Source organism: Saccopteryx leptura, chromosome 11 (genome assembly GCF_036850995.1).
Source record: "Saccopteryx leptura isolate mSacLep1 chromosome 11, mSacLep1_pri_phased_curated, whole genome shotgun sequence".
NCBI lineage: Eukaryota > Metazoa > Chordata > Mammalia > Chiroptera > Emballonuridae > Saccopteryx > Saccopteryx leptura.
This window is the reverse complement of record NC_089513.1, coordinates 69,105,206-69,121,964: the sequence shown is the minus strand read 5'-3', so window position 1 is coordinate 69,121,964 and position 16,759 is coordinate 69,105,206. Positions and strand designations below refer to the sequence as shown.

At 41.6% G+C, this 16,759-nt stretch overlaps 1 protein-coding gene and 1 pseudogene across 3 annotated transcripts in view; one reads left to right on the top strand and one right to left on the bottom strand.

The window, feature by feature from the left end:
* The window catches only part of CEPT1 (choline/ethanolamine phosphotransferase 1), a 42,045-nt gene that overhangs the window by 8,291 nt on the left and 16,995 nt on the right, over window positions 1-16,759 (top strand). For all 3 annotated transcript variants that reach the window (XM_066352569.1, XM_066352568.1, XM_066352566.1), the window contains exons 2-4: window positions 241-650; window positions 10,736-10,883; window positions 12,632-12,773. In XM_066352569.1, the coding sequence (XP_066208666.1) occupies window positions 312-650; window positions 10,736-10,883; window positions 12,632-12,773 (629 nt within the window). In that variant the 5' untranslated portion in view covers window positions 241-311. The remainder of the gene's footprint in view (window positions 1-240; window positions 651-10,735; window positions 10,884-12,631; window positions 12,774-16,759) is intronic.
* On the bottom strand, window positions 6,162-7,257 carry LOC136383067 (SUMO-conjugating enzyme UBC9 pseudogene; annotated as a pseudogene).

The window sequence follows — 16,759 nt, the reverse complement described above, 5'->3', positions numbered from 1 at the left end:
AGGTAACAGGAAATACATTACTTATTAAGATCCCTTAATATTCTTTTCTTAAAGGTGCAGTTCTATGACTTCATTTGGCTCACACCATCAACAAGAACCAGAACTAAAAGCAGACCCCTGGTTTTATGATCCCTGTTTGATATGTGTTACTGTATTACCAACCTTCTCTTTTAACTTTACTGATATTAATGTAAATAATGGCTGACAAATGTGTTTGTTTGTTTGTTTGTTTTCATCCAGGTAAAGACCAGCCACAAAAAGCTATAAAACAAGATAAATTGTTCTCTCCAAATAAAAGAAAGCCAAAGTCCATGAGTGGGCATCGGTCAACAAGGAAGCGAGGTGGAGACTCTCACCCGGAGTCCCCCCTGGGCTTCGGGCATATGAGTACTCCGGGGTGTATACTAAACAAGTTGTTCCAGCTCCCCACACCACCGCTGTCGAGACACCAGCTGAAGCGGCTGGAAGAGCACAGATACCAGAGTGCCGGACGGTCCCTGCTTGAGCCCTTAATGCAGCGCTACTGGGAGTGGCTGGTTGGAAGAGTTCCCTCCTGGATTGCCCCGAACCTCATCACTATCATTGGATTGTCCATAAACATCTGCACAACTGTCTTATTAGTCTTCTACTGCCCGACAGCTACAGAGCAGGTAAGAGGGACTTCTTAACAGGTGTGGACATTTGTTATAGACTGGAAACGCTAAGTGGGATTCTAGATCATAGCTAAAGGGAAGATCGTCTGACAACTCTTTGTATTATTTGTCAACTGTTTTTAAAATATCCTATCATGCATACTATTAATAAAGCTCACCACTACAGCCTACCTTATACACTATGCTTATGAGAAACTATAAGTCAGGGTAAACTCTCTTTGCAGTAGGTAAGTTCATGTTAGCGGAGATTAACATATAAAATGTTCCTTTGAAAATCGGTAAATCTCAATTCTTTTAGTGAGAGGAGGGGAGGCAGAGAGACACCTGCATGCGCCCGACCGGGATCCACCCAGCAAGCCCACTGGTGGGTGATGCTCTGCCCATCTGGGGCGTTGCTTCATTGCAACCAGAGCCATCGTTTTAGTGCCTGAGGCATAGGCCATGGAGCCATCCTCAGAGCCGGGGGCCAACTCACTCTAATCAAGCCTTGACTGCAGGAGGGGAGGAGAAGAGAGGGGGGGTGGTGAAGCAGATGGTCACTTCTCCTGTGTGCCCTGACCGGGAATCAAACCCAGGACACCCACACGCCGGGCCGACGCTCTACCACTGAGCCAACCGGGCAGGGCCAATAAATCTCAATTTTTTATGGAAGAGTTTTATTTTATTTTTTTTGAATAGCTGAATAAAGTCTTAGCAAAGTTTTAAAACAATCTGAGAGAACAATCTATAGTGGAGAGGTGGCAGTAAATCAGTCTACTAGAATATCCTCTCCATTCCACTGATTTTGTTCAGTATCCCTTTCCTCTTCCTTTAAACACATGTAGCTGGTAGGCCTCAGATGCCTCTGTTATTCTAACAAAAGCAAAAGGAATCAGAAAAAGTCAGCGTAGTGTATTTCCTGTTGATTCCTGGAATTGCTTACAAAGACACCATCCCTGCGCCTCTCAGGTGCAAGTCTTTACTGCTCTTTCCTCTTGCCCTCTGAAGCCACTGCCTAAAACCAAAAGCGAAACTGGAACCTTTCATCAGAATGGGTAACTTGATGTTTATTTCTTTGGTTTTAAATGTTTCTTGTCTAAAAGTGAACCGAGGTAGTTAGGTACATGAAGGAATCAAACATTGGATTTGTCGTGCCCGTATTAATCAGAGCGGTCAGTCACAGTAACCCAAGGAGAGAGAAGGTGATCCTCACTAAAGGGGTCAGAAGTGAGTGAGCCGTGGGTTGTAATGGCCACAGCAGTCCTTGTCCTGTTTTAAATAAACTTGAAGTAAAAGTTTTTTTAATAGTCTTTTCATATGATTTGTCATTTGAGATAAATTTGTCATCATCTAGCCCTTTCCGTTTTCATCAGTTCATAGTTGATTTTTTTTCTCATTTCCCTCCTCACCCTTGAATAACGTTATTTCCTCTTTTACTATGCAAATCCAGTCTGTGCAGATTGTATGGACACATTTCAGGGTTTTTTTTCTCATTTTCTTAACTACCGTACTTTACTTCAGTCAGGCAACTTAAAAAAAGCAAACACTAGTATGATTTCTTACTTCTAGTTGGGAAAATTTTTCCGGGCAGGCACTGAAGACTTACATAGAACAGGCTTGAGGAGAGGGGTGCTCGGGTGTGACCCACCTGGGGGCAGGGCGGGAAGCACCCGCGTGTTCCAGACACCGCGTTTCCTGAAATGCTTTTCCTCAGTCTCTGTTCTCAAGTGCTTTGGCATTATTGGAGTTACCCTAGAATTAGTTCAGTTTGGGGGAAAATTTCCAGAATAGGAACTACTCTAATCACAGAAAACTTTTCAGAATTGCTGCCGGGAGGAATTAAGGTGAAATGCTATGACTGAGCCACTGATGAGCCGCTGGTGCTCTGCAAGGGGAGGCAATGTCCTACCAAGGTTATGCCTGGTGCACGGGTAGAGGCGTGGTAGAAATCCTCGTTAGGCTGCGATCAGCACGCATTGAAGTGCATCGTGGCTTTTTTCCGTGATATGTTCTTATTTCTGTGATCTTTTAGTGAGTTATGTAAATTCTCCAAGTCATAGTTTGTTTATCCTTTTAAGTCTTATTTTGCAGTATTATGAAGATTAAATAAGATTGTGTGTTCAGAGTACCTAGCATACAATGCTCAGTAAACAGTAGACGGTTATTATTTCATTGGTCAAAGAGATTAAGTACAGCGGTACCTTGAGATACGAGCAGACCAACATACGAATATTTTAAGATACAAGCTGTGACTGGGTCTGTATTTTTGTTCAAGATATGAGCAAAATTCCAAGATATGAGTCGTGATTCGGGAAGCTGCCGCTAGTTGGCGCGTTGGCACACGGGTCCAGTTTCAGCAGCAGGACACCAGCATCTCGTTCTTTCTCACGTGTTACCCGCAAAATCAACTCGAACTCGTGCGCTGTACTCGTTCTTGCATCATTTTTGCATTTTTTACTAACTTTTTTGTGTGCCATCATGGGGCCAAAGAAAGTGAGTGTAAAGGACAGTGGTGAGAAGAAGAAGAGAATGATGTCAATAGAAGTAAAGCAAGAAATAATAGAATAACATGAGCGTGGTGTACAAGTGATTGAACTGGCAAGGCCGTACCACCGCAATACATCTACAATTTGTACCATCCTTAAACAAAAGGATGCCATCAAAAGCGCAAATCCAGTGAAAGGAACTACAGTTCTGTCCCAGTTAAGGACAAATGTCCATGAAGAAATGGAGAAACTTCTGCTGGTGTGGGTGAAAGAGAAAGAGCTGGCAGGAGATACAGTGATGGAGACTGTAATATGTGAAAAGGCATGTATTATTTACGCGACTTAAAGAAGAAAGAACCATCAACCTCAAAAGAGGCAGCAGAAGAGATGTTTAAGGCAAGTCACGGCTGGTTTGAAAATTTCAAGAAGAGATCTGGCATCCACTCGGCGGTGAGGCATGGTAAAACTGCAAGTGCTGATGTTAAGGCAGCTGAGGAGTACATCGCACGTTTTCCTGTGCTTATTGCAAAGGAAGGCTACATCCCCGACAAGTGTTCAACTGTGACGAAACAGGACTGTTTTGGAAAAAAATGCCCTGGAGGACTTTCAACACCACAGAGGAGAAGCAGCTGCCAGGCCATAAACCCATGAAGGACCATCTGACCCTTGCATTGTGTGCAAATGCTAGCGGTGACTGTAAAGTAAAGCCACTGCTAGTGTATCATTCCAAAAATGCTCGAGCCTTTAAAACTCACAAGATTCTTATAGAAAAACTGCAGGTTATGTGGCGTGCCAATGCTAGGGCATGGGTTACACGGCAGTTTTTTATTGAACAGGTAAGTCTCATCTTTGGTCCTGCAGTGAAGAAATATCTTCAAGAAAATAAAAAGTCATCTACCTTCCACCCAACACGACTTCCATCTTCCAACCTATGGATCAGCAGGTCATTTCCAACTTTAAAAAACTTTACACAAAGCAGTTGTTCCACCACTGCTTTGAGGTGACTAGGAATACAAATCTAACCCTTCAAGAGTTTTGGAAAGATCACTACAACATCGTGATGTGTTTATGCATTATTGACTTGGCATGGCAAGAGGTTATGATGAGAACCTTGAACTTGGCATGAAAAAAGTTATGGCCTGATGTTGTTGCAGACAGGGACTTCGAAGGATTCGAACCAGAGACCAAGACCGAGGTAGAAGCATTGGAGGAGATTGTGTGCCTCGGAAAATCGATGGGTCTGGAGGTAGACGAGGGTGATGTAAATGAGCTCGTCAGGAACATGAGGAGGAACTCTCAACTGAGGAGTTGAAGGAGCTACAGATGATGCAACATACGGAGCTTCTGCAAGAGATTAGTAGTGAGGAGGAGGTAGAGTCGGAGGAAGTGATTTCTACAAGTGAAATTAAAGACAGGCTGGCAATGTGGGAGAAGCTTTCAAGTTTCATTGAAAAGAAACACCCAGAAAAAGTTTCAGCTGGTCATGCCTCAGCACTTTTTAATGACACTTGTTTGTAACATTTTAAAAGGCAGGCAAAAGCAAACCTCTTTGGATAGATTTTTATTCAAAAGTCCTACTAGTGAAAGTGCTACAAGTGCAGCCAAAAAGGCAAAAACAGGTGATGATTAAATTAAAAATACGTAATGTTAAGCTTAGGTTAAGTTTAAAGTTAAGAAGTGCATTATTTTACAATTAAGTTTTTGTGGTTTCATTTTAAGTAAAGAAAGTGCAGTTTTAGTTTTGTTTAAAGTAAAGAAAATGCAGTTTTAGTTTACATTTAGTGTTAAGAAAGTGCAGTTTTAGTTTACGTGTCTACAGTGCCTGCATCCCTTCCTCCCTCCCTCCTCCGCCATTCACCTCCGTTAGCCACACTCGTCTGTCTCCAAGGTAAGAATACAGTACTAAATAACACTTTTTTAAAAATTTTGTATATTTTGTTATGCAGTGGTAAAGTATGCATGTGTGTTTCTTAATTAAAAACTTTTTTTTTATAATTTAGGATGGTTTTGGGATGTTTCACAGGGCTGGAACAGATTAAATCTATTTCAGTTATTTTAAATGGGAGAAATTTGTTTGATATGTGAGTTGACTGACTTACGAGCTTAGTTACAGAACAAATTAAATTCGTATCTCAAGGTACCACTGTACATAACTTATTCTTTTGTAACCCCTTCTGGTCCTGATTTCTTCTAATAATGTATTATATATGGAATCTCAAGTTTATCTACTGAATTTACTTGTTTTATCATTGTTTTGTAGTCAGAGATTCTATAGATTCATTACCCAGGGACATTCTCATTCATTATAGCGCTAATTCTTTTGGGGTCATATCCATGGATGAGCATTAAATTTCATATCTACAATATTAAGAACTTTCCACATATTTTTAAGTCACTGATTTTTTCAACTACATTAGAATTTCAGATACCAGTCTTTCTAGTGGAAAAAAAATGTCACTATTGTAATGGTTTCAGCTGAGTTTACTGTTTCTATTAGGGAAAAAACAGGCCCTGGTAGGTTGGCTCAGTGGAAGAGCATTGGCCTGGCCGGTGGCAGTCTGGGGTTCGGTTCCCGGTCAGGGCACACAGGAGAGGCGCCCATCTGCTTCTCCACCCCCATCCTCCTCCCCTCCCACAGCCTTGGCTCAGTTGGTTCATGCAATTTGGCAATGGCACTGAGAATGGCTCCATTTGCCTACCCTCAGGTGCTGAAAAAGCTTAGTTGCTGAGCAACAGAGCAACAGCCCCAGATGGGCAGAGCATCGCCCCTTAGGGGGCTTGCTGGGTGGATCCTGGTCAGTCCGGGCACATGCAGGCGTCTGTTTCACTGTCTCCCTGCCTCCCTGCCTCCCTGACTCTCACTTAATAGAAAGGAAAGAAAAAATAAAAAAACACTTTCCAGTTGTAGGAAAGGAAAATCCACCTTTGTTTTTCTTTTTTTTTATATATATATAAACAGTTTATTTACTCTAAACAGCAACACAGACAAAACGCCATATAAACACAAAGGAAGTGATGCAGAAACAAGGCCAGCGGTGGCTGGCTGGCTTTGGATCTGAGGCTCAGAGCAACACAACCCGGGTTTTGCAGAGAGGACAGAGGCGCAAGGGCGAGGGGCAGGCTGATTTCTTTTCATGCAGCCAGCTGGAGGCTACGTGTAGCTCTGACAGTGGGAAGCATGCCTGCACCCGCGAGCAAAGGGAACTAGCTCCTCAGGGACTCATAGAAGTATAAAAGTTTATAATTTTACAGCAGTTGAAATACTGACATCAATATTAAAATAAAAGCAAGTTTTACATAACAATCAAAAATACAAAAGACTGAAGGAAGAGACCCTGTATGAAAAACTGGGCAATTCAGTAAGTGGAGAACTGTGTACCAGTGGCAGAAATGGAAAATGGCGCCCGCCCGCCTCCCCTAGGTGACTAGTAATTGTATAGAGCAATGCTAGATCTGCAGTGTTGTAAACAAGTTCTTGCCAAACCAATCCCTTCCTTTTGATGTTGCCGCAGGTCGCTGCTTATGAGGGGGCAAACTTCTTGGCTTGTGCTCGAACCCTTTTCTCATATTCCACTCTGTTTTGGCAGTAAATTGTGTAGGCCTCTGCTTGAGCTGGATCTTGGATATTTGGTTCATTTAGAAGTTCCTGTATTCCTAATAAGATCTGCTTAATCGTGATGGCCGGCTCCAGTCCTTGTCCTCCTCGAGGATGGACAGGCACACGTTCGGGTGCAATAACGGTGGTTCAAATTTGCATTTCGGAGGTGAGGAAGGATAGTCATCTTTGAAGAGCATCCGTAGTTTAAACAAGCCTCCTTCCCAAGGGGTCCCTTTCTTCCCGGGAATGGCGCACTCCCAGTTCATGAGGTTCATCGTGCCATCGGGGTTTTTTGTTGGGACAGCCACAAAACCAAAGGGGTGGTCTTTTCTCCAAGCTTTCCTCTCCTGGGCGAGTCTGCTGAGGGCGATCCCTGACATATTCAAAGTCCTGCACTGTCCAGGCAGACACCTGGTCTTCAGGATGATGCTTCCACTCCGAGTGGTCTTCTAGGGCGGCCGCGGCCCGGCAAGCGAGGGGGACGAGGCGGCGGCGACGGAGGCGGCGCGGCGCTTCCTTTGTCTCGGGACTTCCCTCCCGAGCCCGCCCGTCTTTGTTTTTCAAACTCCTAAGGTAGGAATGGAGACTTGCCCTTTTGGTGTGGAATCCCAGAATATTCTTATGCTGTTTCTGTTACTAAGCGTTTAAATTTCTTAAGCTAGTAGCTTTGGTTTTAGTATTACAAGTTAATTTAGAATTTATCTGGCAGCTAGATTTATGTTACGTATGCTTGAGTACCCTTGCCATGTAAGATAAAGGAAATTGGTGTTAGCTGTCTAACCCACAGGAAGAGCACTACTGACCTTTATGTAGTTGCCAGTAAGAGATCTAGCAGGTTTAAATATACTGCTCACAAAAATTAGGGGATATTTCAAAATGAATATGAAATAATAAAATATCCCCTAATTTTTGTGAGCATTATGTAACTTTTATAATATGATGGCAGCATTTTGTTTTAATACTCATTTGTTTTGGGGTTTTGTTTTTTGTATTGCTGCATTTAATGCTTTTGATTTAACTCACTAAAAAAAAAAAAAACAACTTAAGATTATTTTAAAATATAGAAAAATGGAAAGATAATTAAAATGGTACATTGCCTATAATCTCATTGCCCAGTTAACACCTGTTGACATGAAAAAGGAAAGGAGAAAAATTCAAACAGGAAGGTATAAAATAAAATCTTCCCTTTGTTACCTGCCTTTCCTCTCCACCCCTACCTCCAATTCCTCTTCTGATACATAGCATTTAACAATTTTTGTTGTATTCTCTCAGAAAAAAAAAAAAGAAAATCCCTCGCACCAGCGTATGTATGTGTTTGAGTGTGTAACTCCCTGAGTTCTGTTTCAGAAGCTCAGTAAAGGCCCTGGCCGGTTGGCTCAGCGGTAGAGCGTCGACCTAGCGTGCGGAGGACCCGGGTTCGATTCCCGGCCAGGGCACACAGGAGAAGCGCCCATTTGCTTCTCCACCCCTCCGCCGCGCTTTCCTCTCTGTCTCTCTCTTCCCCTCCCGCAGCCAAGGCTCCATTGGAGCAAAGATGGCCCGGGCGCTGGGGATGGCTCTGTGGCCTCTGCCTCAGGCGCTAGAGTGGCTCTGGTCGCAACATGGCGACCCCCAGGATGGGCAGAGCATCGCCCCCCTGGTGGGCAGAGCATCGCCCCTGGTGGGCGTGCGGGGTGGATCCCGGGGTCGGGCGCATGCGGGAGTCTGTCTGACTGTCTCTCCCTGTTTCCAGCTTCAGAAAAATGAAAAAATAAATAAATAAATAAATAAATAAAAAAAAGAAGCTCAGTAAAACCTTGAGTGTGTGAAAATTTCTTACCTGATTAGACTCCCAGAAGAACGTCTGGGCAGGATTTTGCACATCAGTTAATTGCCAGATTGTGGTCCGATTATTTGCTTATGCCCGCTCAGCCCCGCCCACCCTGGGAGTAGGAATGGCTTCCTGATTGATGTTGAGTCCTTCATTCATTTCCTGTATCTCTAGGCTCTCATCCCAGCTGAGATGATACTAATTCCCAAACAAAAAGGCTTTCTTCTTTAAACACCTTTGACAGTTGTAAAGTAATGGGAACAAGGGGAGAAGTAGATAAATGCTTGTTTAGTCTTCTACAGATTTACAGGAAGAAGGAAAATTCAAAGACAAGAAGGCTTTGTTCTCTCTTTCTTATATAGGTAACTATAGTTGAAGTTGTTTCTGTTCCAGAGTAACACTGTGCCCCATTAAAATCCTAAGTTTAGACCCCAAGAAGTCCCCAGCTTTCTAGTCCCCTAAAGCAGTACTATTCAGTAGATAATTTCTGTGACGATGGCTGTGTTCTGTATCTGTGTGGCCCCATGTGGTAGCCGTAGCCAATTGTCGCTGTTGAGTATTTGAAATGTGTGTGGTGCAACTGAGGAACTGAATTTTTAGTTTTAACTCAATTTTAATGAATTTAACTAAAATAGCCACACAGTGCCGCTGGGGAGTTACTGGATTCCTTTAGGAGCAAGAAGCGGTAGACCCAAGTCTAGAGGATGGGGGGGGGGGGCTTAGTCACCCAAAATTAATCACCCAGTCCAGTGTGCTCGCATGTACACTGCGGTTATGTAACCACCGTTACTGCTTTCTGGGTTTGAACTCTGGCCTGGGGGAGGAGTGACTGCAGCCCTTTCAACAGCCTCAGTGTCTGGAAGTATGAGACTCCAAACAAATGTTGAAGATCCTCACCTTTAATAACTGAGAAATAAATGGATCTCTATCAGAGAGAAACAAACCCTTTGCAGTGTGGAGTATACTGAACATTATTTGCAGCTCTGAGTAGTTTTAATTCGCAGGTTTGGGCATTTAATACCACAGTTCAACTTGATAACCAATATCTGAGAAAATTTCTTGTGTTTATAAAAACTTTTTTATGGCATAGGAAATAGTGAAAAGTGATACAAAACATTCTTCTATACTTTTAAAAAGAAAAAAACAAATAGAAGCTCTCCTTTTTTAATGTACAACATTTAAATTTAGTATTGGTGGTTCCATTTTCTTTCTTTTCTGTTCTGGTCTTTTCTTTCCTTTTAGTTGGGGGGGGGGGGGGGGACGGACAGACAGACAGATAGCCAGGAAGGGAGAGAGATGAGAAGCATCAACTCCTATTTGCAGCACCTTAGTGTTCATTGATTACTTTCTCATATGTGACTTGACCAAGGACTACAGCACAGCCAGTGACCCCTTGCTCAAGCCAGCGACTTTTGGGCTCAAGCCAGTGACCGTGATCCTACACTCAAGCTGGTGACCTCAGGGTTTCAACTGGGTCCTCAGTGTCTCAGGCAGATGCTCTATCCACTGCACCACGGCCTGGTCAGGCTTGCTGGCTCATTTTCTGTCTGAGAAAAAAAAAGAATCTGTTTCTTGAAAATGTGACTAACTGTTTGAAAAATCATGTTCTAAGCTCTTTGTGTACTAGATTGTTATTTCTCTATTGTTGTTCCATGGAACACTGAAGAAGTGTGTTTAAAAAGAAGTTAAATACTCAAATATATTGGGAAATGGCAGCATATTGTGTCTCCCTTCTTGAATAGTCACAATATGCATTAGTGATCTTAGTGGCTGGTAGTAGTCCTGCGGTAGAGAAATCTGTTTAACCTTGTTTGACCCAGTGTTTCCCACATGAGTTGAGCATGGACTTTTTTTTCCATTGTAATACCTGTCAACAACTTGAAAGATAAAATCTGGGAAAAACTATACTAGACTATTCATTAATTGATTGACTCAGAATCTAAATGTCTGAAGAAATCTTAGAGCAATTACCTAGTCTGATCTGTCACAGGGTTTCTGTAATGTCTGCTGGAGCATCCCTACTCAGCAAAGACTTTTATTCTTTAACAATTCAGATTGTTGCAGGTGTTTTCATTGTGAAGCACTTGGCTCTTCTCTCTCATAGCTTCCAGCCAGCTTCTCTGGAGAGTGAAGGTAAAATGTACTGTACTAGCCAAACATAGTAGTGAATATGTTCTAATAGCCTTGCTTTTCTTGCTTTATTTCACAGGCACCTCTGTGGGCATATATTGCCTGTGCGTGTGGCCTTTTCATTTACCAATCTTTGGATGCTATAGATGGGAAACAGGCAAGAAGAACCAACAGTAGTTCGCCTTTGGGAGAGCTCTTTGATCATGGTTGTGATTCACTGTCAACAGGTATTATATATTTATTATGTGAGAGGAGGGGCAATAGTGAGGCAGACTCCTGCACATGCCCTGACCGGAATCCTCCCAGAAACCCTCTCTTGGGCCGAAGTTCAAGTACTGAGCTATTTTTAGTGCCTGAGGCTAATGCACTCCACTGGAGTTATCCTCAGCACTTGGGGCCACACTCAACCAATCGAGCCACTGGCTCCTGGAGGGGAAGAGGGAAAGAAGGGGGGGTGGATGGGGGAGAGAAGCAGATGGTCGCTTCTCCTGTGTGCCCTGACCAGGAATTGAACCCAGGACATTCATACTCAAGGCTGACAGTCCACTGAGTTACTGGCCAGGGCCATTGATTTTTTAATGATTAATAGTGACAAAAGGAATGTTTTAAACAATGTTAGGGTAAAGAAGAGGTTTATCCTCTTATAAAAGTTATCAGAAGGAGTGATTTTGTATAAGTTTTAGTAGTTTCAAAAAACAATGTATTTGGTTAGTGTTTTTGTTCATTAGTAGCTGTATTGTTAAATTTAGAAATGATGTTAATTTTTACTAAAGTTATTTTTAACCATAAACATTATTGTTTTGGTACCTGTTATTTTTTAAAATCTTAGGGTATAGTTGCCATCATCAAAAATTTCACAAATTATATGTAGATACGAGTACAATAGTGGGAAACTAGGAAATTCCTAGTCTTTATATTTAAATGAGTATTATGTAGACATTTAAAATTATGTCATAGACTTGGAGTACAACTATGATAACGGGCTTGGATAAAAAGACTAGAAAAAATGAACTAAGGTGGTAGCAATAGATGAGTTATTGTAGATAGGTTGTAGGTGATAGTTTCTATTGATATTGTTTTTAAAATAATAGTTCAGTACTTTCTTTTCTGGAAGGGAAGAGGTTTGGAAGCTAAATGACAGTTTCTAACTGGTCTTCCTGACAGGAGCTCGGCTGCCCCCCCGCCCCAAACACATGTAATTAGTTCTTCAGTTGGTTTCTTGTCCTTTGGCATAAGCAATTAAAATACTTTAAAAGAAACAAAATCCTAGATAGTTTTACCTTGTGAACTCAGATTCGCAGATACATGAATGTCATGGTTTTAATGTGTCCTGACAGCAGCTTGCTCAGTGGAAGAGGAGGAACAGCTAAGCTCTTAAATACTCGTAAGAGGCGCAAGATAAACTCAAAGTGTCCACTGAATAAAGGCTTGCTGGCGTCTCTAAGGGCTATTTTGATTTGGTGACAGCAGAATGATAGGTATCTTATTTTTGATTTTTAAGTGATGGTCATTTTTGCACTGCAGTTTGAGTTCCCAACTTTTGTAGCAAGTCCATAGAGATCTCTGCTAAATAAGAACAGACAGCGATCGCTCCGAGCAAGTGAGGCCCTTTGTGAACTCTCGGGGCCTTTGGCTTCTCTTTCTTTTTGACTCTCTGCCTTGTCATTTTTTTACTGCTCATTAGGACACCATCGTTAAATTGGAAGAATACTCGAAAAAAAATGCTAACGTATTTGTATTTGAGTTGCTCTCAAAAAGTTAGGTTTTACTAACGTGAGATAGTTAAAGAAGAGATCAAAATTACCGGGTAAAATATAATGTAAAAGCTTATATTCTTTCTTCCTGTCACTTTCAATAACTGAGGGAAGATTGGATATTGACAGCATGTTTTCTCTTTGCCGCTTCTAAAATCATTTCAGCCCAATGCTTTACTATTCAGATTGTTTAGTTTCCACGGTGATCTTTTCCTTCGCAGTTTTTGTGGTCCTGGGGACTTGCATTGCCGTGCAGCTGGGAACGAACCCTGACTGGATGTTTTTTTGTTGTTTTGCTGGGACATTCATGTTCTATTGTGCGCACTGGCAAACATATGTTTCTGGAACACTGCGATTTGGAATGTAAGTAAAACTTAATGGTGATTTTGTTTTCTCTTTCAATATGGAGAGTGTTGCTTATAGCTACATGAGTATTAGGAATTGGTCAGATCACAAAATTAGTAAATAAAAGAAGTTGAAAACCATTATTATTGGAGCTGTTACCTAATGGTCTCCATTATGTGTCCTTGTAACAGAGTTTTTAAAGGGAAATGTTAGACCCGCCCAATCACTCATAATCCCCTCCTCACTCATAATGTTCTCTTTCCATCAGACAAACTCATTTTGCTTTTTTTTACTGTTATTCACCTGAATTCTGTGTTTAATTTTCACATATGAAAATTCATGTTCAGGAAAGAAAAGATAGTTCATGAGAGAAAAGAGCAACTCTCATCTAAAATATTAGTAGGTTAATTCGGCTTTATTCTTCTTATGTTGTTTATTTATGAGTCTATAAAAATTTAAGCGCTTGATAATTCGGTTGACGTGAGCACACATAGATTATTACAGCCAACAAAAAATACGTAAGAATTTAAAAAACAAAATACAAACTCTTTTCAAACTTCAAAATGAAAAGTTCCAACCTGGTAATCCATAAATATTAATGAGTAAACCAGTCTCAGAATGAGGTTAAGGATGGAATTCACCAACTGGTGTGTAAGTATCACAGACACCCAAGTTGGTCTTTTATTTATAGGATTAAAAGAGAAAGAACTTGAAAAAAAAAGACTCAGTGAACATCATGAAATGTCCAAATAAGAAATCTGATGGCGAATGGTACAAGAGCATCTTAGCCTAGTCTCTAGTTAAGATGAATCGAATTTCATGGAATTTTACATTTTAGATCCCTAATAAGTTTAGTTTTTGAGGCCTTGAAAAATTGAGAGACATAGAAATTCAAGTGTTCCCTGCAAGTTTGGTTGAGATGATTTTTGCTAAACCTACTTAAATATCACTTAAGATGTTCTTAACTTATGACAGTAATATTTATTACTAATATTTTGGATGTTAACTAAGGGGCATGTCTCAGAATGATTTTAAAATAAAGGGGTTTTGAGAACATGTTTAAGGCCCATCTTAAGATGTGATCCTTATTATAAGTGACAGTAGTGGACATGAGTGTCCAATTGAAAGCTGTATGCATTCATGAGCAGCTTAAAAATGATCTATGCTCAGAAAATATTGAAAATCTCTGGTACTTTTTAAAAAGAAGTATTGAAAATATAATATATTACATATCAATGGTTTTTGTCAATATTGTTTTCTTAGCTTTTACTTTATCTTGGTGTTTTGATAGTCTTTCTCTGCATTAGGGAAACACACAAAATATAATAGAGGTCTAAGATCATTTGGTTTGCCCTAATTAAGTTTTAATTTTTAGTGATGTTACTGTTTTCAAAGATAGAATAATTTTTTTTTTTTTTTTTAGTATTTTTCTCTTTTTTTTTTTTTTTTTGCAGAATTTATACTATCTGGATTTCACATTGTGTATGTTTTGTTTCATCGGTGTTTTCTCAGAGTCCTTATTTTTCAGGCCCTTATTTTGAAAACTTATTTATCATCTAGCCCTAATTTATTCTCTTTCCCTTTCAAGGAAAGCAGCAGCAACCATAAGGTGTGGGGGCAGAAGGGAGGCCAGGGGAAATCGTGGAGGCAGGGGAAGGCAGGGTGAACCAGCTGGCGTGTGCAGGAACGGTTCTGTCACAGCTTTGTGCTCGCCAGTCTTAGAATTTCCCTGGCGGTGTGTCCCTTTGACGAGATACCACTTGGAGAACTGCAAGCATATCCATATTGTTAGGTCAGCAGGTGCCTGTAGGGGGTGGCAGCAGAGAAGGCTGGAGAAGACCCAGAAACTTGAGAGCCCTCTGTGCACAGCCAAGAAATGTGGGCTTGGATCCTGGACCTGCGGGAAACCTTTGCAGGACCTGAAGCCGGATCATGACAGTAGTAGTACCTTTGGAAAGCTCAGTCTGACAACATTTTAGAGAGTGGATTGGGGTGGGCTGTGACAGAAGTAAGGAGACCCCTTAGGCAGCATCAGCATAATTATTGTGAGGAATGACGTCTGAACTAGCACAAGACAGTGCTGGGGGGGGGGGGGGGGGGGCTGGAGAGAGACTAAGTGGTAGGACCTGTCAGGCACAGTCTCTGTTTGGATATGAGCAGGAATGAATGAGAGGCGGAGTCAGGAAGGACCCAGTTCACCTTCTGCTTGGATGGGAGGTGGAGAAAGGCACTACAGGGAAAGGAGCCCATCTGAAGGGAGAGCTCTATCTGGAACCTGTGTGTGAGGGATTTCAGACATGCAGGTAGGATGAGAATAGCAGGAAACGGAGCACGCCTAGAAAGAAGCCCATGAAACTACTGAACAGCCGGAGTAGGAGGAGGCATAGGAGGCATACCGGAATGAGAAGCCAGAAGAGGGATGAATTTCGAAAGAACAATGCTGAATGCTGCCAAGACTCAGATGGGGACAGAAAATTGCACATTGGATTTGGCAGTGTGAGGCCATCCAGAGCGGCTTCTCCAGCGGAGGGGAGAAGCCAGAGTGTGGGGCATGGGAAGGGAAGAGAGTAAATAAATAAGCACACGGTTGGCACAGGTGACTTAGAAAATGGGTGGCAGTGACGGGAAGCAGCAAGCCATCAGTCAGAGGAGAGAACATGGACTCAAAGAATTTGTATTTTTAATGGGAGAGATTTCAGCCTACACAGGAAATTGACTAGAGAGGAGTTTAGCGTAAAGACAGAAGGGACTAGACTAAATGGGAGGAACTTCTCTCAGTGAGACTGTGGCGCTGCCTTGTAATGGTGTGAAAAAATACAGAGAAACATTGAGGCCAGTTTGAAGTTAACATCACAATTTAAATTAAATAGTATTATAAGGGATTGCCTTTTTTTTTAATCAAGTGAGAGGTAGGAAGGCGGAGAGACAGACTCCCTCGTCCGACCGGGAACCACCCAGCAGCCCAGTCTAGAGCTTATTTATTCCTTTCACTTCCCATCCCCTACTGCTCCGTTGCTCAGTAACCGAGCTATTTCAGTGCCTGAGGCAAGGCTATGGGAGCCATTCTCAGTGCCCAGGGCCAATGTGCTCATTCAAGCCATGGCTGCGGGAGGAGATGAGAGAGGGCAGGGTGGGTATATATGGAGAAGCAGATGCGCACTTCTCCTGTGTGCCCTGACCGAGAATCCATGCTGGGAGTTCCATGCACCAGGCCAACGCTCTACCACTGAGCCAACTGGCCAGGGCCAAGGATTGCTTTTAATTTGGGAAAGTTGTATACAGTTTTCTGAAATCCTGCATTCACATTAAAGCAATGATGAATTTATTTATTTTAATTAAAAGTAAGCTGCAGCATTCATAGAAAGATGCTGCAAGTGTTTTACCCAAATGCCAGTGTATATGGAGTAATACAATATTTTTAAAGAAGTCCTGAACACGCCATTCTGGATTTCACATGGTTTTCCAGAGCAGAGAGAATAGGCACGTAATACAATGAGGTAAAAGCTTGTGTGCATGGAGGAGAACGGCCAAACTTGATTTTGTTAATTAGGAGAGAACAAGGTCAATTCTCAAAAGTAATTTGAGTAAAGAAAGTTTTAAAAAATCACTTTTTCTTACTCAGAGGGAAGTGGGAACAGCCTTCAGCACCTTATTTTAATTGTTTTATTTTGGTTTTTACACACAGGAGTGAAAAAGTTCACAGGGATTCCTTTTGATAGATAATAAACTCAGGTTGTTATACACTTAATAACTTTATAAAATAATGTGTTTGCCAAATGAGGAATTTTTATTTGTTTTTCATAGTCTCCTAATGTCACTATTTTTAGTTGCTATTAAATGTGCTCTCAGTATCTTGAACAAAAACAAGCACAGTAGCTTAATTCTTCCTTAACGAAGTAATTCCATTCAGGGTCAGGCATTGTGAGAAAGCCAATGTGATCTGGACACATTCTCCCTGAAATTAGGAGCTGTCTTCCAGCGCTTTGCTCTGGTCACAGGTAAAA